Raw genomic sequence first — 23715 nt, forward strand, 5'->3', positions numbered from 1 at the left:
AATAGAATAGAATAGAATAGAATAGAATAGAATAGAATAGAATAGAATAGAATAGAATTCTTTATTGGCCAAATGTGATTGGACACACAAGGAATTTGTCTTTGGTGCATATGCTCTCAGTGTACATAAGGAAAATAAAATACATTCATCAAGAATAAAAAGATAGAACCCTTAGTAACAGTCAAGGTTATTAATAAGCTATCAGATCGTACTAGGAAACAAATAAAAACAATATAATTGAAAGATACAAGCACATGGAATGGAATGGAATGGAATGGAATGGAATGGCATGGCATGGCATGGAATGGAATGGAATAGAATAGAATTCTTTATTGGCCAACTGTGATTGGACACACAAGGAATTTGTCTTTGGTGCATATGCTCTCAGTGTACATAAGGGGAATAAAATACATTCATCAAGAATAAAAAAGACACAACTCTTAGTGATGGTCAAGGTTACTAATAAGCTATCAGATCATATTAGGAAACAAATAAAAACAATATAATTGAAAGATACAAGCAACATGGTTATAGTAATAAGCGGGAAGAGATAGGTACTAGTAAGGAAGAGAAGAAGAATAGTAATACAGTCTTAGTAAATTATTTGACAGCGTTGTGGGAATTAGTTGTTAAGCAGAGTGATGGCATTCGGGAAAAAACTGTCCTTGGGTCTAGTTGTTCTGGTATGCAGTGCCCTATAGCGTCTTTTTGAAGGCAGAAGTTGAAACTTATGTCCAGGATGTGACACCACTCTATAAAGCCCTAGTAAGAGCACACCTAGAGTACTGCATCCAGTTTTGGTCACCACACTGTAAAAAAGATGTTGAGACACTAGAAAAAGTGCAGAGAAGAGCAACCAGGATGATTAGGAGACTGGAGGCTAAAACATATGTTGAACAGTTGCAGGAACTGGGCATGGCTAGTCTAGTGAAGAGAAGGACCAGGGGAGACATGATAGCAGTCTTCCAATATTTGAGGGGCTGCCACAGAGAGGAGGGGGTCAAGCTATTTTCCAAAGCACCTGAAGGCCAGACAAGGAATAATGGATGGAAACTGAACAAGGAGAGATTTGGCCTAAGGAGAAATTTTCTGACAGTGAGAACAATCAAGCAATGGAACAGAAGTTGCCTCCAAAAGTAGGAGACCCTACACCATTTCTGACAGAGGGCAGTCCAATCTCTTCTTGAAAGCTTCCAGTGATGCCCACAAAAGTTTTCTTTTCTCTTCCCCCCCCCCGCCCCCAGAAAAGATACAAGAGAGGAAGGAAAAAATGAGTCCAGAATAAAAGTGGACAACACTGCAAAGCAAAATGTGCAGCCGTGTGAAGTGTGTTGTGGTCGCAAAACATCCTGAGCTGTGATTTTTTGGGGACCGAAAGACTGTCTGTTTAAAAGGCAACCTTTATCAAACTTGGCAACTTTTAAGATGGGTGGACTTCAATTCCCAGAATTCCCCAGCCAAGTGATCAAGTCCAAGTGATCAGATTTGAGAAATGCTGTTTTTGCACTATGGAAGGTTTTCTTTTAATTTGGAAGGGGAAAATAAAGCAGAATTGTTCCTTGGATCCTGATGGCTGGCTAGGGAATTCTGGGAGTTGAAGCCTACATATTTTAAAGCTCCCAAGGTTGAGAAATGCTGCTTTACACTATGAGGGTTTGTTAACTGGTTAATTTATCCAGAGGAGAAAAATAAATTTGTTTTTTCTTTCTCTTGGATCCAAAGGCTGGCTGAGGAATTCTGGGAGTTGAAGTTCATTCATCTTAAAGTTGCCAGTTCAAGAAACTCTGTTTTACCCTACAAGAGTTAGTTGGTTATGAAATTTCATCAATGTTGACAAGAAAAATGGAAAACATTCCTTTTTTAATCCAGACTAATCAACGTGGTTAAACAACAGTGGAGTTTTTTAAGAAGGCAGCATACATTGTCAAGCAAAGGAAATGTATGGGTTTTGTTTAGTATAAATTTTAAATTTTATTTTATTTTCAATCTCACAAACATCGGGATATACCTATTATATCTAATGCAACCTGGCTGGCTGGAAGTCTCAAGGCTTGCTCATCTCCAGCCTCCCCAAAATTGTCTCATTCTATTTTTAACTTCTGTCCCTCAGAACATCTGTCCCCTCAACAGCTTCTGCTCCCAGATATTTTCCCTCGCATCCAAGGACACTTTAGAGTCTAAAGACCATAGTCCACATCACCAAGATCTGGGGGCTTTGACCTGCTTTTCAAACCAAATTAAACTTATAACTTCAAGTAATGCATTTATTATCTTACGGAACTCACTGCTACAAGATAGGGCAATGGTGAATAGCTTGGCTATCTTTCAGGCAGGATGGAGATGATAAAAATCTTTGGAAGGTTATATGGATCAAAATAATTCTGCCAGTATCCATTCCTGTGGAACAAAGCTGAGAGGGGACCCCTGTCACCTTGTCCCCTTCCTTTAAAAAAAAGGAGATTTTTATCTGATCCATTAAGAGCCTTTCTCAGAATCTTAGTTCTTATGCCCTACATGCGGAGCCAAAATTTGACATTCAAGGGCTTAATTGGCCACACAAGGAATTTGTCTTTAGTGCATAAACTCTCAGTGTACCTAAAAGATATAATACATTCATCATGAATCCTAAGATACAACACTTAGTGATAGTCATAGGATACTAAATAAGCAATCAAAATCATACTATGAAATTAAATAATGCAATATAAATTGTAAAAATATAAGTTACATGGTTATAGTCATACGTGGGAGGAGATAGGTAATAGGAAGGATGAGAAGAATAATAGTAATACAGTCTTAGTAAATAGTTTGACAGTGTTGTGCGAATTAGTTGCTTACAGTCATTCACTGAAAACTCCACCTTTTAAAAACATATAATGCATGTTTTTTTTTTTAAAAAGTGGTCAGACTTTGATCATAGCTATTATCTTGATTATTTCACTACCTTCCCACCTCCTGCTGGCTTTGATTTAACCTGGCCGAAATGCTCACTAGGTGGCGGCAGATACTCAGACAACCATTTAAGCCCTCTAGTGGCTGTCTGCAATTTTTGCAGGGCAGATCTAGAAATCCTAACCAGGTATTAACTTTGGCTTATCTTCTTGTGGTAACCCAGCCAAGTCATTTTCCTCTGACACTTTAAAAAGGGTTGTGTGGGTAGTAAGTTCACACATTGTGAAGAAAGGTATTCTTTGCTGGAAGTTGTCCTCTCAGGACCACTCTCTCTCAGATTTACTCTCAGGAGAATTTACTCTTGAGTATTTACTCTCAGGAGAATTTACTCTTGAGTATTTACTCTTGAGTATTTACTCTCAGGAGAATTTACTCTCAGGAGAATTTACTCTGAATATTTACTCTCAGGAGAATTTACTCTTGAGTATTTACTCTCAGGAGAATTTACTCTTGAGTATTTACTCTCAGGAGAATTTACTCTTGAGTATTTACTCTTGAGTATTTACTCTCAGGAGAATTTACTCTCAGGAGAATTTACTCTGAATATTTACTCTCAGGAGAATTTACTCTTGAGTATTTACTCTCAGGAGAATTTACTCTTGAGTATTTACTCTCAGGAGAATTCTTGGCATAAAAAGAAGGGTGTCTATCTGTGTAGAAGTGCATTTCTTATAGTTTTAGAACTGATTAGGTTCTTTGAAGGCCAAAGATGTCACCTGTGAAGCTTCCTTCCCTGTTTCAGGCAATTTATGTTGCTAAATGAGAAATGTGTTAAGTGAGTTTTGTCCCATTTTATGACTTTTCTTGCCACAGCTAAGTAAATCATTACAGCCGTTAGTCACAGCGTTGTTAAGTGAATCTGGCTCCCTCATTGACTTTGCTTGTCAGAAAGTCACAAAAGGGGAATCGCTTGACCCTAGGACAGGGGTCTGCAACCTTAAATACTCAAAGAGCCATTTGGACCCATTTCCCACAGAAAAGAAAACATCGGGAGCCACAAAACCTGGGTGGGCAGGGCCAACTCGATGTCACTCATTTCCACCAGTCACATGACTCCTCCTAGCCACGCCTACCCAGCCTGTCATTAGGGCAGAGAACCTGTTGTTAAAAAACACCGGGAACCACAAAATCCTTTTGACCTCTCTCTCTCCCTCCCTCCCTCCCCCTCCCTCTCTCTCTGTATCTCTCTCTGTCTCTCTCTCACACCCTCTCTCTGTATCTCTCTGTCTCTGCCCTGGCCGCTTCTCCATCCCCCGCTGTCGCCCTTCTCAGGCCAGGCGAGGAGGAGTGACTGGGAGAGGTGAGGGGCGGGGCCAGCCAGTGGTGGAATCACCAGACAGGGAGCCACAGCAGAGGGCCCAGAGAGCCGCATGCAGCTCCCGAGCCGCAGGTTGCTGACCCCTGCCCTAGGACACTGCAACCGTCATAAATATGAAGCAGTTGCCAAGCGCCCAAGTTTTGTTCAAGTGACCATTGGAATGCTGCAATGGTCGTGAGAAAAATGATCATAAATCATTTTTTTCAATGCCACTGTGACTTAGAACGGTCACTAAATGAATGTTTGTAAGTGGAGGACGACCTGTAAATTAGAAGGGCAAGACAAAAAACAACGGATGGAAAGTAATCAAGGAGAAAAGCAACCTAGAACTAAGGAGAAACTTCCTAACAGTGAGGACAGCTAACCAGCGGAAAGGCTTGCCTTCAGAAGTGGTGGATGCTCCAACGCTGGAGGCTTTTAAGAAGAGACCGGACAACCACTTGCCAGAAATGGTATAGGGCAGTGATAGCTAACCTTTTTCCTGTCATGTGCCAAAAACAGGGGGAGCTTGGGGGGTTTGCGTGCATGTGTGCCCACACCCATAATTCAATGCGCCCCATCCCCCCGCACATGCACACGTGACCGCCCCTGGGCTCCCCCTCTTTTGGCACGTGATGGCCCGGTGGGCCCATTTTTCACCCTCCCCAGGCTCTAGAGGCTTTCTTGGAGCCTGGGGAGGGCAAAAATGGCTTCCTTCCCCTGGAGGCCCTCCGGAGGCTGGAAACAGCCCGTTTCCCGACTTCCGCTGGATTCAGAAGGCCTGTTTTTCGCCCTCCCCAGGCTCCAGAGGCTTTCTAGGAGCATGGGGAGGGCAAAAACTGCCTTCCCCACCCCCCCAGAAGCCCTCCAGAGGCCGGAAACAGCCCATTTCCTGACTTCCGGTGGGCCCAGAAAGGCTGAAAATCAAGTGGCCGGCACGCACATGCATGCTGGAGCTGAGCTAGGGCAACGCTCACGTGCCCACAGATAGGGCTCCACCTGTGGCACGTGTGCCATAAGATCTCCAAGGTCCCTTTCAACTTTATTATTCTGTATCTTTTTAAAAATCTTCTTCTCTGTTCCATAGTACAAACACCAAAGTTGGAACTAGCAACCAAGACAAAAGGAAAAAAAAACAGTTGCTAGCTTACCGAGCAAACAGAATCTTAGTAAAATAAAATAATTTGCCCACACATCTCCTGGAAGGTATTTTTAAAAATTTATTTTAACTTTAGGATAACAAATCATCTCTATCTATAAAATGGTGGAATTATCAGTCGATACTCTAAAACTTTAGCTGTTGGGAAAAAAAAAATTACGAACTAGCAGGAAAGCTAATCAACGAATTCGAAACAGACTATTGTCTCAGAAAAAGAGCCAGCTTATATAACATTTTAACGCAGTTGATTGAGTGGAAACCCGAAACATTTAATTAACACCGAGATGCTAATTACGTTCAGTTTGAAAACAGGCTATTACTATTACAGAACAGAGAATCTTAAGGGAGGGCTTATAAAACACAGAGAAAAAAAAAATACAATTTTGTCTAACGCCAACGCCAGTACAAATTCTGGGAAGAGATACTCTTTCCATTCACATACATTGTAATTTTCTTTTTAAGATCTGACCAGGACTTGATCATTACAGAAGGCACTTGTGTTGTTGTCATATGACAATGCATGGTGGGCATTTCTAAGCTGGAGGACGTTTATGAAAAGTCTCCCATCTTTGCGAACTGCATTCTTACCATACTGTACGTTGTCTTACTTCCTTTGGGGACTTCACCAAAGTCTCCAAATGGCTATCAACGCTATGAAAAAATGGGGCCAGAGAGGGCCTTGTCAAGATGGAGAACGCTGTTCTAAAACACGAAAACACAACCTGCATTGTTCCGTTCATATATTGAGACTTTAATATGTCTAAAGAGCTTCACACCTTTTATAAAGCTCTGCTTTGCTGCCCTTTAACCTATCCTGGGCCTTGAGAAGGTAGGTTTCATTTCCCCAAATCCCATAAGCCACGTGAGGTAGCCATTTGGGGAGCGAAAAGTTAACATGTACAGGGGATAAAAAGACTGGGGGGGGGGGGGGAAACTGCTGATCTTATTAAGAGGATTAATGAGTCTCCTTTGATTGGTTATTAAGCAGTAATTTATTCAATTAGTAAATTGCAAATAACTTGGTCTCCTAGTAGGCATGCATTCTTAAAATTAGCTACCTGTGAAACTAAGTACTGTATTTTTCGGACTATAAGACGCACCTAGATTTACAGGAGGAAAACAAGGGGAAAAAAAATCGTTTTCGGCCTCCATGCATCGTGTTTTCGCCCTCCCCGGCCCCCAGAAGCACTCTGTTGCGCTCTGCATGTTTCGTTTTTGCAGAGTGCTTCTGGGGGCCGCTGAAAACGCGATATGTGGAAGGTTTGGGAGCCCCAAAATGGGCCCGTTTTTGGCAAAAATGGGACGTGCTGAGGGGAGGGCAAAAACACAACACACAGGGTTCAGGGCCAAAAACAGGCCCGTATTTGGTCTATAAGACGCACCGAAATTCTCACCCACTTTTAGGGAGGGGAAAGTGCGCCTTATTCTCCAAAAAATACCATATTTACACAAGCAGCATCTGGAAAGCAGCCTTTAGAAAATCCAGGAGAGAACAGAATATACAGGTAAGTCCTCAATTTATGACCAGTTTCCAGCTGCTTAATGACCAGCACGATCTATAACTGTAATTCTGGTTGTAAATCAAGGAATAACTGTATGTTTCTCATTAAACTGCAAAAAGAGTCCCCAAGCTTTTCTTAATCTCGTGGCACCCGGGAAGCAGATCAACAGTTCCAGTCCTAATTTTTTTGTCAATAAAGTAACGAGCACAAGAGCAATTGGGAAGTTTTGTTTGCTCTTGATTGTAACGCAAGCGTAGCTTTTTCATTTTTCTTTTTCAAGGAAAAGCTGGCTGAATAAAAAGCACTGAAAAAAAAAAAAACAAGACAGCCAACTTTGTATGGGATAAAAAAAAAAAAAATTCACACCAGGAATCTGCAACCAGCTGTCACAGATATTGGGACCCCTATGGCTCTGTGCTAAAATACAGCCTCCAGGTTTCTCCATAGTTGGAAGAAAAAGACAGCTTAGACAGCTGAAATCTTGGGACATTTCAAAATTCTCCCAAGTCAGAGGGAGATTATTGAAATCTTACAAGAGTGGGTGATTTCTGGCCTGTTAATATCTTACGCCAATTTTTTTACTTCAGAGAACGCTAACGCTAAAAACCGGACAAGACGCTATTGCCGATTCCTGTTTGAATCCAAAGCTGCAAAGCATTTTTTTCCCCCGGTTGTTGCCGTCGTTGTTGTTCCTGTTGGTCAGAGATTCGTCTTGTTTTGCAGGTGGGTCTGTTGATGCTGGACGCGTAGCCACTTGCGATCGAAGCCTTCCCCGCAGTAGGAGCACTCGTGCGGCTTCTTCCCGGTGTGTAGGCATTCGTGGCGGACCAGGTCTGACCGCCAGCAGAACCCTCTCCCGCAAAAACAGCACTCGTAGCGTTTCTCCCCCGTGTGCCGTATACGGTGCCGGAAGAAACTCGCTATTCCGTTGAAATCTCTGCCGCATTCCTCGCAGTGCTTGATCTGGTCCTTGGGGGTCTGCGAAGCAGGAGGCGGCCGCTCTTTCGGCTTAGGTTTCACCTTGCGGGGAGTTGAAGAGAGCATTTCCACCTGGATAGGCAGGTGGCTCTTCCGAAGCCTTTTGGAATGACGGCGCGGCTGGATGACATCATCTCTTCCTTGCCTCCAACGGCAGGAATTGGCTCTTCCAGGAAATACCGCTCGGAGTTTCACATCTCCGAAATGTCCCCACTGGAGTTTTTTCTTCTTGCTCACATTGGTCTGCTTGTAACCTACTGAAAGGAAGAGTAGGAATATACTCAGGGTAGACTTACAACAGTTCATTTAGTGACCAAAGTTACAATAGCAGTGAAAAAAGTAACCCATGAGCGTTTTTCACACTTAACAACCGTCGCAGCATCCCCATGATCAAAATTCAGCCACTTGGCAACCGATTCATATTTATGACAGTGGCAGCGTCCTTTACTCATCTTTTGCGACTTTCTGACCAGCAAAATCAATGGGGAAGCCAGATTCATTCAACACCTCCGTTACTCACTTACCAAATGCAATGATTCACTTAACCACTGTGGCAAGAAAGGTTGTAAAATGGGGCAAAAGCTCACTCAGCAACGGTCTCTCTTGGCAACAGAAATTTGGGACTCAATTGTGGTTGTAGGTCGAGGACTACCTGCATCGAACACTGTGTTTCAACTTTTAAACAACCAAGGGTGTAGAGAAGGGTGTGAGAAAAACCTTGGGAGACAGGAGGCAGAATTGAAACTTAGTGTAACTCAACCACGGCATCTTTAAACGTTGTGGACTTCGACGTCCAGAATTCCTCAGCCAGCCATGTTGGTTGGGGAATTCTGGGAGTTGAAGTCCATGCCTCTTCAAGTTGCCAAGGTTGAGATCCACTGGCCTAGACAATGGTCAGATAAAAGAACTCTTAGCCCACAGAAGAAATGGGTGTGTGGAAAGTGTTGCAGAAGGGACCCTCCCGAGTTCCCTGGAAAGTAAATATAGGGAGGGGAGAAGTGTTTTCAGACCTCCAAGTGTCCATAACCTTAAAATAACAGAATATCACAGTCGGAAGGGACCTTTGAGGTCTTCTAGTCCAACCTCCTGCTCAAGCAGACGGTCTACTATTTCAGACAAAGAGGACTTGTAATTTATTTATTTTATTTTATTTTAATTTTATTAGATTTCTATACCACCCTTCTCCCGAAGGACTCAGGGCGGTGAACAGCCAAAAGATAAAACACAGAAATACAAAATTTAAAATAGATTAAAACAGATTAAACAATTTGGCTAAATTTTAAAAATATCCCATAACAAATTAAAATTAGTGTTTAAAATTTGAATTTAAAAATTTTAAAAGGGAGATGATTTAGGCCAGGCCAGCTTGATGAAATAAAAACGTTTTAAGCGCGCAGTGGAAGGTGCGCAGATCCGGGATCCTCCGTATCTCCGGGGGGAGCTCGTTCCAGATCGTAGGTGCCCCCACAGAGAAGGCTCTCCCCCTAGGGGCCGCCAGTCGACATTGTTTGGCCGACGGCACCCGGAGGAGCCCCTCTCTATGGGAGCGTACTGGCCGGTGGGAGGCTATTGGTGGTACCAGGCGGTCCCGTAGATAACCAGGTCCTAAGCCATGGAGCGCTTTAAAGGTGGTAACCAGAACCTTGAAGCGCATTCAGAAGACCACCGGGATCCAGTGCAGCTCGCGCAGGAGAGGTGTTACACGGGAGCTTCACGTTGCTCCCATAACCACCCGCGCGGCCGCACTCTGCGCCAGTTGGAGCCTCCGAGTGCACCTCAAGGGGAGCCCCATGTAGAGAGCGTTACAATAGTCCAGACGAGAGGTGACGAGGGCATGAGTGACCGTGTGTAGGGAGTCCCGATCTAGAAAGGGACGCAACTGGCGGATCAGGCGAACCTGATGAAAAATCCTCCCGGTCACGGCCGTCAAGTGTTCTTCTAGAGACAGCCGTGAATCCAGGAGGACGCCCAAGTTGCGAGCCCTTTCCGTGGGGCCAATGATTGAAAGCAAGCCTGATCTCCGTGCTTTCCGCCGTGCCCTCAAAACCCTGATGTTCCAACAAACGGGGCTAAACATATGAACATGTGAATGTTTTTAAAATGTTATCTAATTTTAGATTCTATTTAATTGGGCCAAACTATGTTATAATAATGATTTTAATTAGCAATTTTATGATATTTGTGTATCTATATTTTTCTTGACTGTACACCACCTTGAGTCCTACGGGAGAAAGGCGGTATAGAAATATAATAAATAAATAAATAAATAAAACTCATCTTTCCCTGAATTTTGAAAGAATTCCATTTAAGGTATTGAGTGTGCAACATTTTTAGGACCAATCTCTGTGGAATGTGTAAGGAATTGCGTGAAGGATGCAGCTGGCTGTGATTAGGTCAGAAAGCAAGTGTGTCCAATACATATTTACATTTTTATAAATGCCATTGGCTATGTAAGGATTCCCAGGATTAGAACAGAACAGAACAGAACAAAATAGAATAAAAGGAGTGTTACTACTCATGGTTTTGATTTCCTGTCTAGACCACCTCAAAGGCCTGACAAAGGGTGAACTTCGAATCTGAAGTCCTGAACAGGAGGCCCTGACCAAGATTCCTCACCATTCACCCATACAATACTCTAATTTTATGTATTTTCTTGTGCTGATAACAGGTCGTGTTCTCCATCAGATCGTACCCGGCAGAAACAGAAAGCCGAAGTGTATACAGAATTTGATTTTAGGGAGCCAGCTAAAGTGAGTTCCTCAAAATCTGGAATGTTTGCGCTGCTTTTTCTATCCCACTTTTACTCCATGGCTGTTTTCGAATGCAACTCACAAAGCTGGCACCTAATTTTTTACTTACAACACACATTAGCCCCAACAACTTCCAGTCACTATAGAGAAGGGGTGTCAAACTCAAGGTCTGGGGGGGCCGAATTCGGCCCGAGGGGTGCTTAGATCTGGTCCATGGGGCCGCCGTGGAAATAGGAAAGGACTGGCCAGTGGTGCCTCTGCCAGTAAAAACGGAGCTTGGAAGACATTTTCCCAGGCAGAGGGTTGCAGCCAAAAACAGAGCTCGGGAGCCCGTTTTCGCTGGCAGAGTTCTTGGGCCACCACAGGCGGGCCCGACATGAGTGGTGTCGAGCTGGCCACGCCCCCCCTGCCCCCCCCGACATCAAACACAACCCTGATGTGGCCCTCAATGAAATCGAGTTTGACACCCCTGCTATAGAGAGTTGATGATTGGAGGGGAGAAAAACCCCAACCTTCCTCTTCCAAGCAAATGGGACACCCCTATATTTAGACAGCAGGATAGTCATTGCTGCATTTTTAAAAAATAGTTATAAAAAGCTTCTTACCGGGATAAAGTTGTGGTGGTAGTGGCGGGATTTGCTGCTGTTGACTGTCTGTGTTGGTTGGGCTCTGCATTGATGCCATCTCTGGTTGCGCCTTTGGTTCTTCTGGCTCCTGAAACAAACAGAAGATTTTCAAGTAGCACAGTGTTATGGCCCGTCAGCGGCCTGTGCTGCTAGTAGCTGATTCCAACAGCGAGGAGGCTGGTGTGGTGCTGCGCCAGCAACCTGTACAGCTGGCACTCGAGTCAGACAATGAGGAGGCTGGAGAAGATGTGGTGCCAGAGGCAGGGATTCAGCCAGGGCCTTCAGAACCTCCAGAAGGTCCTATAAGTGAAGAGGAAGAAGAGGAGGAGCCTATTCTCGATGCACGGGCGCGCAGAGCTGTCAAAAGGCAGGAGTGGTTCCTCAGGAGGAGGTCTCCTCGAGAGTAAGGCTTGGGGTTAATTGGCCACTCTCTTAACCTATTTAAGGAAGGATGACGACTGAGGCAATTTGCAGGGAATAACTTGGTTCACTCTCCTTCGTGTCTTGATCTTAGTTCTCTTATCAGTTTCCTGCAAATTGCTTCTGGGCTTTCTGCCAACCATAGTAAGTTTATGATTATTTATTCTTTGGATTCTTGTAGGCTGTTAAGAAAGTTAATTAACAGCCTTTGTTTGAAAAAGACTGATTTAATTTAGTAAACTAAGGTTTGTACAGACTTTGTGTGTGCTGCGTTCTTTGGGGTCCGTAGCCCGGGCAGAACACACAGTGAGCTGTTAGTGGCATAGTGGATACAGTGCAGTATTGCTGAGCTAACTCTGCCCACTGCCAGGAGTTCGATCCTAACCGGCTCAAGGTTGACTCAGCCTTTCCATCCTTCCGAGGTGGGTAAAATGAGGACCCAGATCGTTGGGAGCAAGAGGCTGACTCTGTAAAACCGCTTAGAGAGGGCTATAAAGCACTGTGAAGCGGTATATAAGTCTAAATGCTATGGCTATGGAGCAGTATATAAGTCTTAAATGCTATTGCTGTATTAGAACCCAGTGGTGACAGTTCACAAAAATTCACACTGGGAAGTTTGCATATATAATATGATATCTCACTTCACAACAGGGGCAGAAATGAGGTCCAAAATCCATCATGGTCTTGCGATAGCACTTAGCAGCGTGGATTTGATTTAAATCAAGTCAATTTAAATCATTAATAAAAAGGCTCAATTTAAATCAACTCAATTTAAATCATAATTTTTAAAGAGCAACTGTCATCTCTGTCCCGCAGCGGCTCTTCCTCTAAACTGCTGTTGACTCACCGACAGTCCCAATATTGCAGAATATACAGCCTCATACTATATAATTAAGCTCCATTTCATGCTGAATAAACTAAATTATTAATGTATCTTAAATAGAAAAGTATCTTTAGATAAGATTTTTACTCCAAAAGCATTTTATTAAAATAAATTTGATAAAAATAAGAAAAAATCCGATTTAAATAAAAAAAAAAATCCGATTTTTATCCACTCTGGCATTTAGACTTATATACCGCTTCACAGCCTTTTCTAAGCAGTTTACAAAGTCACCCTTTTGCCCCCAACAATCTGGGTCCTCATTTTACTAACCTCGGAAGGATGGAAGGCTGAGTCAATCTTGAGCCTGGTGAGATTCGAACTGCCAAATTGCAGGCAGCCAGCAGTCGGCAGAAGTAGCCTGCAGTCCTGCACTCTGATCACTGTGCCACCACGGCTCACTTAACAGGGTCATTAACCGATGTCTCACTTAATGACGCAACGGGGTTCCAGGTCACAATTGTCATTAAGCGAGGACTATCTGTACAGCATTTCCGCAACCCACCAGGGGAAAGGGGCTTTCCTCACCTGCTCTTCCCCCTTTTCGGCCATTTGGAGCCGTCTCAGAAACTCCTCGGCCAGACCGACAGCTTCCAGGCACGTGTCCGGAGTACGTTCCTTGACCCAGTTTTGCATTTCCCGCGGCAGGATGTTCAGGAACTGTTCCAGAAGCAGGAGTTCCAGAATCTGCTCTTTGCTGCTCCTTTCGGCCCGCAGCCACTGACAGAAGAGCTCCTGGAGCCGGGCGAGGACTTGCCGCGGGCCCTCGGCTTCTTGAAAGCAGAACCGGCGGAACTCTTGACGTTGCTTCTCCCTGAAGGCGGCCTCTCGGTGTAGGACGGCCGACTTCACCTTCCAGTAGTCTTCCCGATCCTCGGCGGACAGGGCGACGAAAGCCTTCTCGGCCTCCTCGCTGAGAGCCGGCAGCAGCCGCGTCACCCACTCTTTTCTCGGCCAGCGGCAAGCCACGGCGACTTTCTCGAAGGAGGCCAGGAAGGCCCGAGGATCCTCCCAAGGGGTCAGATCATCCAGCAGCTGCTTCTCGAAAACGGTGTCCTTCAGGAACTCCTGGAACTGCGTTTCCCACAGATTATGCATGCTCTGGTCCTCTTGCTGGTGGGGCATTTCCAAGAATCCCCCCATCCCTCCAGCTTGGGGGGCGAGAGAGGGCTGGGGGCCCACTCCTAAGCCCAGCTTGGATTGCAAACTTGCGGTGTCGTCCCGTAGCCCTCCTTTCTTGGCCAGCTCCATCTTGTTTTCCGGCCCATGCCGGAGGCCTCGTTTCTTTCGCAGCTTTGCTCTTCCCATTTAGCCAAAGTTAGGCCCGCCTCGCACTACCCTTGCAAAAAGCCGTTTAAAATGGCGACCACCGAAACGCCAGAAGTACAGACGCAGCGAAGAATTTCTATTCTGGCTGCCTCACAAAGATCTGGAGGGTTTTGTGGCAGAGAAGCAAGCTTCCAGGCAGCTAAAGAAAAGAAAGAAAGAAAGAAATTGCAATTATCGCTTGCAGATTTTTGAGGGATGTGGAAAAACACTTGCAAAGAAATCACGAAGTTCAGTTTGGGAAGCAAAGGACTCTCGTTTTGCTCTCTGAAGAAAAAAGCAATAGGATTCACACGGGGATCGAAATGAAGGTGTTTCATGGAGCCAATTGAATGAAACTCCACAGGAAATTTGAATACAGGTAGTCCTCGACTTACAACAGTTCATTTAGTGACCATTCCAAGTTACACTGGTATTGAAAAAAGTGACACGTGATCGTTTTTCACACACACCATTGCAGCATCCTCATGAACATGTGATCAAAATTGGCAATTTATGGTTCATACTTATGACCATTGCAGTTTCCCCGGGGTCATGTGATCCCCGTTTGCGACCTTCTGACAAGCAAAAGTCAATGGGGAAGCCAGATTCACTTAACAACTGGGTTACTAACTCAACGACTGCAGTGATTCACTTAACGCGCCAGAAAGGTCATAAAACAGGGCAAAACTTACTTCACAAACGACTCACTTAGCAACATAAATGTTGGGCTCAATTGTGGTTGTAAGTCAAGGACTGCCTGTATAGTTTTTACCAGAGTTAGGCTGTGAGACTTTATTCACCCTTCACATAAAGCTTCGATTTGCAATTATCACAATTATTAAATAAAACCACGTTAAGCCAAAACCAAACAACAAATGCACATTATGGATTAGTGCAGTTTTTCTCAACCTTGGCACCTTTTAAGATGTGTGGACTTCAAATCCCAGAATTCCCCAGCTGGCTGAGGAATTCTGGGAGCTGAAGTCCACCTGTGTTAACATTGTCAAGGTTGGGAAACACTAGTTTAGGTTACTGCCTAAGGAGCCACCCCTTGCTCGGTGCAGGAACACACTACCACAATACAGGTAGTCCTCGAGTTATGTCCACAATTGAGCCCCAAATTTCTGTTGTTAAGCAAGACATTTCTTAAGTGAGTTTTGCCCCATTTTATGACACTTCTTGCCACAAATTGTTCAGTGAATCACTGCAGTTGATAAGTTTGTACCAAGGTTACTAAATGAATTTGGTTTCCCCACTGATTTTGCTGATCAAAAGGTGATCACATGACCTTGGGAGACAGCAACGGTCATAAGTGGAGGGCCTTCTCTGTGGGGGCACCTACCCTCTGGAATCAGCTGCCCTCAGAGATAAGGAGAATCCAAGACCTCGGTGCCTTCCGCCGTGCCCTTAAAACCTTCTTTTTCCAGCAAGCCAGGCTGGCCTAACACTTTTTAAAATGTTTTTAATTGTTTGTTATTGTTTTTAATCATGGGGCCAAATTTATATACATCTTTTTAATTGTATTTTAATGTTTGTAGTTTATGTCTTTACCTGGCTGTTCACTGCCCTGAGTCCTCAGGGAGAAGGGTGGTATACAAATTTAAAAATAAATAAATAAAATAAATAAGTATGAACCAGTTGCCAAGCATCTGAATTTTGATCATGGGCCTGCTACAAAGATCTTAAGTGTGAAAAACCGTCCTAAGTCACTTTTTCAGTGATGTTGTAACTTTGGTCACAAAATGAACTGTCGTAACTTGAGGGCTACCTGTAATTGTATTATTTATTAAAATGTGCTGTATTTAACTCTTAATTTCATTTTATGCACCCAAGTGGTTGGAAGGAGGCTTCTCAAAACCGTGAGACGGATATGTAATCTTGCTCCTCAGTTTGATCCTCCAAGTTAAAAGGAATTTCATTAGAAGCCAGAATCAAAAATATTATTTTTTTAAATGCCCAACCTATTTGGGGTAGTTTCCTCCTTTTTTTTTTTAAAGTAAAGGATCATTTTTTTTCAGCTCCAAGGAAGGAGGATGGACTGAAGTGGGCATTTATCTTCTCTTGAACTCCAAATCAGTTCCAGGATTAGCATTTCAACAGCTTCCCTGAGGCTCCACTACCACCAGGTGCAGCTAATCCATTTGTAAATTATTTGTATTCCTTGAAGACCCAAGAAAACCAGATAATGAAGATGGGAAGTGTTTAGCAAGACAAAAGGTTGTCTTCCCCTTTTTAAATGGGTTTAGATTGGCAAGAGGTCAGCCACAGGGGGCAGGGTGTGTTTATCAGAATAACTGAGTTGGAAGGGACCTTAGAGGTCTTCTAGTCCAACCCCCTGCTCAGGCAGGTGACCTTATACAAACAATTTAGGGGATATCTTTTTTTTTTTTTTAATTGAAAAGTTTTACAAAAAGTTTACATATTTCCCCCCCCTTCCCTACCTCAACCTCCCCCCTCCCCCCCTCCCCTTCCCAGAACAAATTACAGGGTATAAACTTCAACAATCATAATCAATCCTAATCTAAACAATTATGACATTTCACATCTCTTGTTTCTTCAATTCCCTAATTACCCGCCTAGCTTTATTACTTAAAGACACACTAAATATCTATATAATCATTCATAACCTATCTGCAATTTCTTATTCCGATATTTATTTTGAATATAATCTATCCACCTTCTCCAATCTCTTAAATATCTTTCATTTGAATGATCCTTCAGGTACGCCGAGATTTTTGCCATTTCCGCTAGATTTATAACTTTCATAGGGGATATCTTTATCAGGTCATTTGAACATTTATAATACTTTGCAGGAACCTGGCTCTAAATCTTTCAAATCCATCTGCAAAAAAAGTGCTGCCCCCCCTCCCAATTTAAGAGCAGAGGACATATTAAACACATAAATTATTTGCCAGAAAAGATCATGATATTATTATTATCATTATTAATAATAATATATATATTATATAGATATAGATATATATGCCGCCCTATCTCCAGCCGGACTCAGGGCGGCTCACAACAGCAAAAGACATCTAATGAAAAAGTTAAAAAGAAATTAAATCCAAATCTCCTAATTTAAGAGTTAAAAGTGCAATTAAGACTAACAAGTTAAAAATTAAAACCCCATCTAATAATTCAATACAGCGTTATAAACCATCCATTAGTTGGATTTTATAAGCATACCCAAGTCACAGGTTTCCAACGATTAAAGCTTACCATCGACAATAAACTTGACGATCTAATCACGGTTTAAACTAATTGGTGGTTAACACTAAGCCACTAATCACCTTTGCCTGTTCTCTTTTTAGCCCACCACCTCTTCCAAACCCAGCCGGCCTGGCTGACCCAACTTTCCAGCCCCAGGAAATGGAGTTAATGAAGTATAAAGCACGTGTAAAACCCAGCCAGGCCCAAATCTCACACTCGGTAAGCGCCGCCAGCGCGTATTAAACAGGCAGCGGAGGCCTATGGAACTCCTTGCCACGTGATCCTGTGAATGAGACACAGGAAAGGAAATTTTAAAAATAAGGGGGGGGGAATTGGGGGAAAATATATTTATTTTTGGATGGAGCATGGAAGCCGAATACGAAAGGCCCTAATCCAATCAGATGGGGGGGGGGCAGTTTTTAATGCCTTTTACTACTATTTCTTGCAAACGTCTAGGAATTTCATAGGCGCCTTATTTCAATCTTGATTGATTTATTAAATTTATATGCCGCCCGCCTCGCTATTCAAAGCGACGCTTTTTTTTCTTCTTCCCCATCCTCAGCCATTTTCTAACCCAGTTTTCCACGCGTGAAATCCCAGATCGTGGCACCGGGGGAGTGGGGAGGCGGACAATCCGGCCACGCTCGCAGGGGGAAAAAAAAAAGGAAAAAGTCCTTTTTTTAAAGATAGACTGCCCCTATACCCACGGGAGGGTATATTGCCATGCTTCTTCTTCCCTTGCCGGGATATGGGATGTTGGGTCTATCAACGGAAAGGACCTGCAAAAGCAAGCGGGGAATCATAACGCATCCAAAGAAGCGGGTGGCGGTGAGTTCCGCAAGCTTTAAACTCCCGCGCCCCTCCCAAGCCCAGAGAAATAGCTAATGATGATGATCAATTCGCTGCAAACCATGTTGCTCCCCAAAAACTCACCCCGGATCCCGCTTTGAGTGGGAAGGAAAACAGGGCTGCGCCGGCGTCTTCGTCTTTTTTTTTTTCTTTTTTTGCACGATGCCGGATCTGGGTGCGAATCTAGCCCTGCCCCTCTTAAACTTTTGCAAGACCCCTCCCCTCCCTCTCTGGCCCCGCCCCCTTTGGAGTTGGGGGGTGGGGGTGAAATGTAGACCTGGTTCAAGGTGAGATACCGGTAGGAGCTTTTCGAGAGGTGGGAAAAGCTAAATTTAGTAAAATCCTTAAAAGGGGTTGGGGACGCCATTCACATGTTAATGGGGAAAAGAGCGGGAGAAAAGATTTGGGGAAATAGGTTTGGGAGATTGTCTTCTGCGAGGCAGGTCCTGATTGATTGATTGATTGATTGATTGATTGATTGATTGATTGATTGATTTGGGCTCCGTTTTTCCTCTGCCAGCTCTAGACACTAGATAGGTTTGGTAGAAAGAAGGTAGCTGGGTCAAAATCTACCCCAAATCCTGGCTCCATGCTAGTATTTCTCAGGGTCAAGAACCCATCATCCCCAGGAATAGATAGATGCATGTCAGGCTAAGGCTGATATCCATTCCAGAGTTCCACCTGCATTATAAGCAGGTGAATGACCACTTAACCAGGATCACATTGGGGTGGCTTGCTAAAACATATTACATCCTAAACCATGGTTTACAAACCACTGATCATACCCATGGAGCAGTGTTTCTCAAGGTCAGCTGGCTGGGGAATTCTGGGAAATGAAGTCCACCTCGCTTAAATTTGTTGACCCTGAGAAATACTAGCATGGCTGGCTGGGGAATTCTGGGAAATGAAGCCCACCCAGTTTAAATTTCTTGACCCTGAGAAATACTAGCATGGAATTTAACACAAGCCAGGTCTTTGGGTGGATTTTGAGCCAGCCACCATGTTTGCACCAAACTTATCTAGTAGTCTAGAGCTGGCAGAGAAAAACTGAAGCCTCAATCAATCAATCAATCAAATGGCTGGCTGGCTGAGGAATTCTGGGAAATGAAGTCCACACAGCTTAAATTTGTTGACCCCCGAGAAACACTGCTCCATGCATCGATGGGTATGATCACTGGTTTGTAAATCATGGTTTAAGGATGTAATATGTTTTTGCAAGCCAACTCAATGTGATCATGGTTAAGCGGTCATTAACTGCTTAATGACTGCTTAATTGCACTCACAATTTCTGGAGGCAAGTCATTCTGTGAAATAGAATAGAATAGAATAGAATAGAATAGAATAGAATAGAATAGAATAGAATAGAATAGAATAGAATAGAATAACAAGAGTTGGAAGGGACCTTGGAGGTCTTCTAGTCCAACCCCCTGCCCAGGCAGAAACCCTACACCACTTCAGACAAATGGTTATCCAACATCTTCTTAAAAATTTCCGGTGTTGGGGCATTCACAACTTCTGCAGGCAAGTTGTTCCACTTATTAATTGTTCTAACTGTCAGGAAATTTCTCCTTAGTTCTAAGTTGCTTCTTTCCTTGATTAGTTTCCACCCATTGCTTCTTGTCCTGCCCTCAGGTGCTTTGGAGAATAGCTTGACTCCCTCTTCTTTGTGGCAGCCCCTGAGATATTGGAACACTGCTATCATGTCTCCCCTAGTTCTTCTCGTCATTAAACTAGACATACCCAGTTCCTGCAACCGTTCTTCATATGTTTTAGCCTCCAGTCCCCTAATCATCTTTATTGCTCTTCTCTGCACTCTTTCTAGAGTCTCTACATCTTTTTTTACATCGTGGCAACCAAAACTGAATGCACTATTCCAAGTGTGGCCTTATCAAGGCATTATAAAGTGGTATTAACACTTCACGTGTTACTGCTTAATTGTTCTCACCTTCAAGAAATTCCTGCTTAATTCCAGGTTGCTTCTCTCCTTGGTAAGTTTCCATCCATTGTTTCTTGTTCTGCCTTCTGAGGCTTTGGGGGAAATAGATTGATCTCCTCATCTTTGTGGCAGCCCCTCAAATATTGGAACACTGCAAGAGAAGATGACCAGCAGTGAAGGGGATGGACTCGGTTATATGGGTGATGGGGGCACCAATTATCATTAAAAATGTAAATTGTAAAATCTGCCAACCTTCAAGATGCCTCAAACTTTTCTTTTTAATGAGACACTTGTCTTGCAAACTGGCTGACTAACTAAGTGCCATCAGGTTGGTGTTGACTCTTAGCAACCACACAGGCGGCTTTCCTCCATGATCTTCTATAACAATCTGGTCCTTCAATTCTTCCGATGGTGCCCTCATCACTACTGTAACCGAATCCCTTGTGGCTGACCTTCCTCTTCTCTTACCTTCTACCTTTCCCAGCCTTGCCTTATGGACCCCTGAATAGAATAGGATCATCTGAGCCTTCGTCCTTTGTGCCTCAAAGAAGAATTCTAGTGTGAGAGAGAAGAGTATGTGTTTTTTACTCCAAAGTGGAAGCTTAGATTATTCCTTTTACTTACAACTAGCTGGATACCTGTGCAATCCCTCAGGCTTGCTTCACAGAAGCCTCTCCTCTCCAATTCCCCCCCCTTTTTTTAATTTGATTTATATGCCGCCCTTCTCCGGAGACTCAGGACAGCTTACAATGCGTTAAGCAATAGCCTTCATACTTTTGTATATATTTATACAAAGTCAGCTTATTGCCCCCACAATCTGGGTCCTCATTTTACCTACCTTTGAAAGGATGGAAGGCTGAGTCAACCTTGAGCCTGGTGAGATTTGAACTTGCAGTAATTGCAGGCAGCTGATGTTAATAACAGTGCTTTAGTCTGCTGCACCACCAGGGCTCTTTCCCTCAGGCTGGCCCCAGTGATCCTCTCCTATCTCCTTCTCTCCCTCAGGCTTGCCCTACAGAGGCCTCTCCTATTTTATCCCCTTCTCTCCCTTTCAGGTGGGGAGTAGAATGTCTAAACTCCCAGCCCGCAGGCCGGATGAGCCATGCGCTGGCCACGCCCAAGTGGCAGTTGGAACAGAGTTCTTTTCAGGTGGGGAGGGGGAGTAGAATGTCTAACTCCTTAGCATCAGTACGTGTTAATAATAATATAAGAAATACTAATGATCTGGTGGTCATTTTGAAAAATCCTTTCTTAACCAGCACCTAGAAGCCAAGAAGAACATATGTGCCAAATTTCAAATTTGTAGGCTTTATGGTTCTGGAGATTTCGTGATGATGTGTGAGTGGTATTTTGCTTTTATATATATAGATTAATCTTTGGAATGGCTTGCCTCCAGAAGTTGTGGGTGCTCCATCACTAGAAGGTTTTAAGAAAAGACTGGACAGCCATTTGCCTGAAATGGTATAGGGTTTCTTGAATGAGCAGGGGGTTGGACTAGAGGACCTCTAAGGTCCCTTCCAACTCTATTATTCTGTAATACTCTAAGGTAATTCAGCAGAAGCTCCTAATCCATTTTTTTTAATAATAGTAAAAACATGGAGGTGCAGGGGAAGCATTTCTCTAAGCCCAAATACCTGTTTTTCTTGATCCAGGATGCCTTACAGAAACTGGCTGAAATTCTCCTTCAAATGTTTTGTTTAATATATTTGTGTATTAAATGCGTGCACCATTTTACTCTCAGCCACTCTGCATGATTCTCGAAGTCAAAATACAGAAAAATAACAATAAAGCAAGGAACACAACAATAGACAAGGAACCATTGGTTATATACAATATATATCCACACTACCCAGAAGGAACTTCCACGATGCTAATTAAAAAAAAAATTATTTTCAGTTGCTGCAAACTCTTATTTTTAACTAGATCATTTGTAGTATGATAATGTCAAGGCTCCGACTAACAAATCCAAGCACTTCTTCGGTTTGAAGTTGACAGATAATTGGCATTCATTTTGCTTATAGCGAAACCAACCTTCTGCATCCTGATCTCAGTCGTCATTTTTCCCAACCAGAAGGCAGGGCAAGGCTCTTTTCTAAAAATGGGCAATCACATTCTCTGCACTGGTATTTTTATACCCTCCCTGCTATTTCTGTATTCCCAAAGTAACTGCTATTTCCTGCTAATGTTTATATATATATAAAAAATCACCAGTCTGATTTGTTTGTTTTGGATGCTTATTTTAAACAATGTGTTAAGATCATAGAGAAAATTTTGGCATCCTCCTTACAACATATGTATGTATGTAATGCAACAACCAAAAAAGCAATTATTCTTCCTGTATGCAAAAGACTTCAGTCAGGTTCATTCTGGTTCAGCAAAAACTCTTGTGTTCTTTTTCCATAAAATGTGAAAAAGCACCAGTTCAAAAAAAGGTTGGTTCAGAGAGAAAGAAAGAGGTGGGGGGGAAGGAGAGAGGAGGGGGGGAGAGAGGGAGAGAGAGAGCGACCTTGCTTTCATATTTTCAGAGCTGCACGCAACCTCCGTAATTCTTCTTCTTCTTCTTCTTCTTCTTCTTCTTCTTCTTCTTCTTCTTCTTCTTCTTCTTCTTCTTCTTCTTCTTCTTCTTCTTCTTCTTCTTCTTCTTCTTCTTCTTCTTCTTCTTCTTCTTCTTCTTCTTCTCCTTCTCCTTCTCCTTCTCCTTCTCCTCCTCCTCCTCCTCCTTCTTCATCAAAATAGAACTGGAAGGGACCTTGGAAGTATTCTAGTCCAGCTCCCTGCTCAAGCAGGAGATCCTATATACCCGTGATGGCAAACCTATGGCACAGGTGCCACAGGTGGCACACAGAGCCATATCTGTGGGCACGCGAGCGTTGCTCTACCTCAGTCCAGCATGCATGTGCGTGCTGGCCAGCTGATTTTCAGGTCTTCCGGGCCCACTGGAAGTCAGGAAACGGGCTGTTTCCAGGCCTCTGGAGGGCCTCCGGGGTGGGAGAAAGGCTGTTTTCGCCTTCCCAAGGCTCCTAGAAAGGCTCTGGAGCCTGGGGAGGGCAAAAAAATGGGCCTACTGGGCCCACCGTGCCATCGCGTGCCAAAAGCGGGGGGAGAGCGGGGAGGGTCATGCGTGCATGCGGGGGGGGATGGGGTGCATTGAGTTATGGGTGTGGGCACGCGCGCATGGAATCCCCCTCCCATTACCCCCGCTTTTGCCACATGATGGCAAAAAGGTTAGCCATCACTGCTATATACCATTTCAGACAAGTGCTTGTCCAGTCTCTCTTTAAAAACCTCCAGTGATGAAGCACCCACAACTTCTGAAAGCAAAGCTGTTCCACAGATTAATTGTCCTCACTGTCAGGAAGTTTCTTCTTAATTCCAGGTTGCTTCTCTCCTTGATTAGTTTCCATCCATTGTTCCTTATCCTGCCCTCAGGTGCTTTGGAAAATAAGTTGACCCCCTCCTCTTTGTGGCAGCCTCTCAAATACTGGAAGACTGCTATCATGTCCTCCCTAGTCCTTCTTTTCTCTAGACTAGCCCAACCCAATTCTTGCAACCGCTCTTCATATGTTTTAGTCCCCAGGCCTTTAATCATCTTAGTTGCTCTTCTTTGCACTTTTTCCAAAGCCTCAACATCTTTTTTGTAATCTGGTGACCAAAAGTGGATGCAGTATTCCAGATGTGGCCTTACTAGGGATTTATAAAGTGGTAATAATAGACTAGAATAGCATAACAGAGTTGGAAGGGACCTTGGAGGTCTTCTAATCCAACCCACTGCTTAGGCAGGAAACTCTCTACCACTTCAGACAAATGATTGTCCAATCTCTTCTCAAAAACTTCCAGTGTTGGAGCAT

General features: G+C 43.6%; 1 protein-coding gene across 2 annotated transcripts; it reads right to left on the minus strand.

Moving 5' to 3' along the window:
- Window positions 1–5449: 5449 nt before the first annotated feature.
- On the minus strand, window positions 5450–17837 carry LOC117662598 (zinc finger and SCAN domain-containing protein 16-like). Of its 2 annotated transcripts, none has more exons than XM_034412075.3 (4): window positions 17092–17837; window positions 13093–14032; window positions 11244–11352; window positions 5450–8142 (listed from the first exon to the last, which is right to left on the minus strand). In XM_034412075.3, the coding sequence occupies exons 2-4, from the start codon at window positions 13870–13872 to the stop codon at window positions 7610–7612; spliced, it is 1422 nt and encodes a 473-aa protein (XP_034267966.2). In that variant the 5' UTR covers window positions 13873–14032; window positions 17092–17837; the 3' UTR covers window positions 5450–7609. The 2 variants fall into 2 exon arrangements, with proteins under 2 accessions (XP_034267966.2, XP_034267964.2); XM_034412073.3 differs by having other exon boundaries at window positions 5450–8145.
- Between the last annotated feature and the right edge of the window lie 5878 nt (window positions 17838–23715).

The sequence above is a fragment of the Pantherophis guttatus genome, chromosome 2 (genome assembly GCF_059756535.1).
Source record: "Pantherophis guttatus breed Tessera chromosome 2, ASM5975653v1, whole genome shotgun sequence".
NCBI lineage: Eukaryota > Metazoa > Chordata > Lepidosauria > Squamata > Colubridae > Pantherophis > Pantherophis guttatus.

Bases quoted from the DNA above. Each gene is read 5' to 3' on its own strand.
- LOC117662598 (XM_034412073.3), bottom strand. From the start codon at position 13,872: ATGGGAAGAGCAAAGCTGCGAAAGAAACGAGGCCTCCGGCATGGGCCG. The intron at 11,353-13,092 runs GTGAGGAAAGCC...TGTTTGTTTCAG, and splicing joins CCGAAAAGGGGGAAGAGCAG to GAGCCAGAAGAACCAAAGGC. The intron at 8,146-11,243 runs GTAAGAAGCTTT...TCTTCCTTTCAG, and splicing joins ACCACCACAACTTTATCCCG to TAGGTTACAAGCAGACCAAT.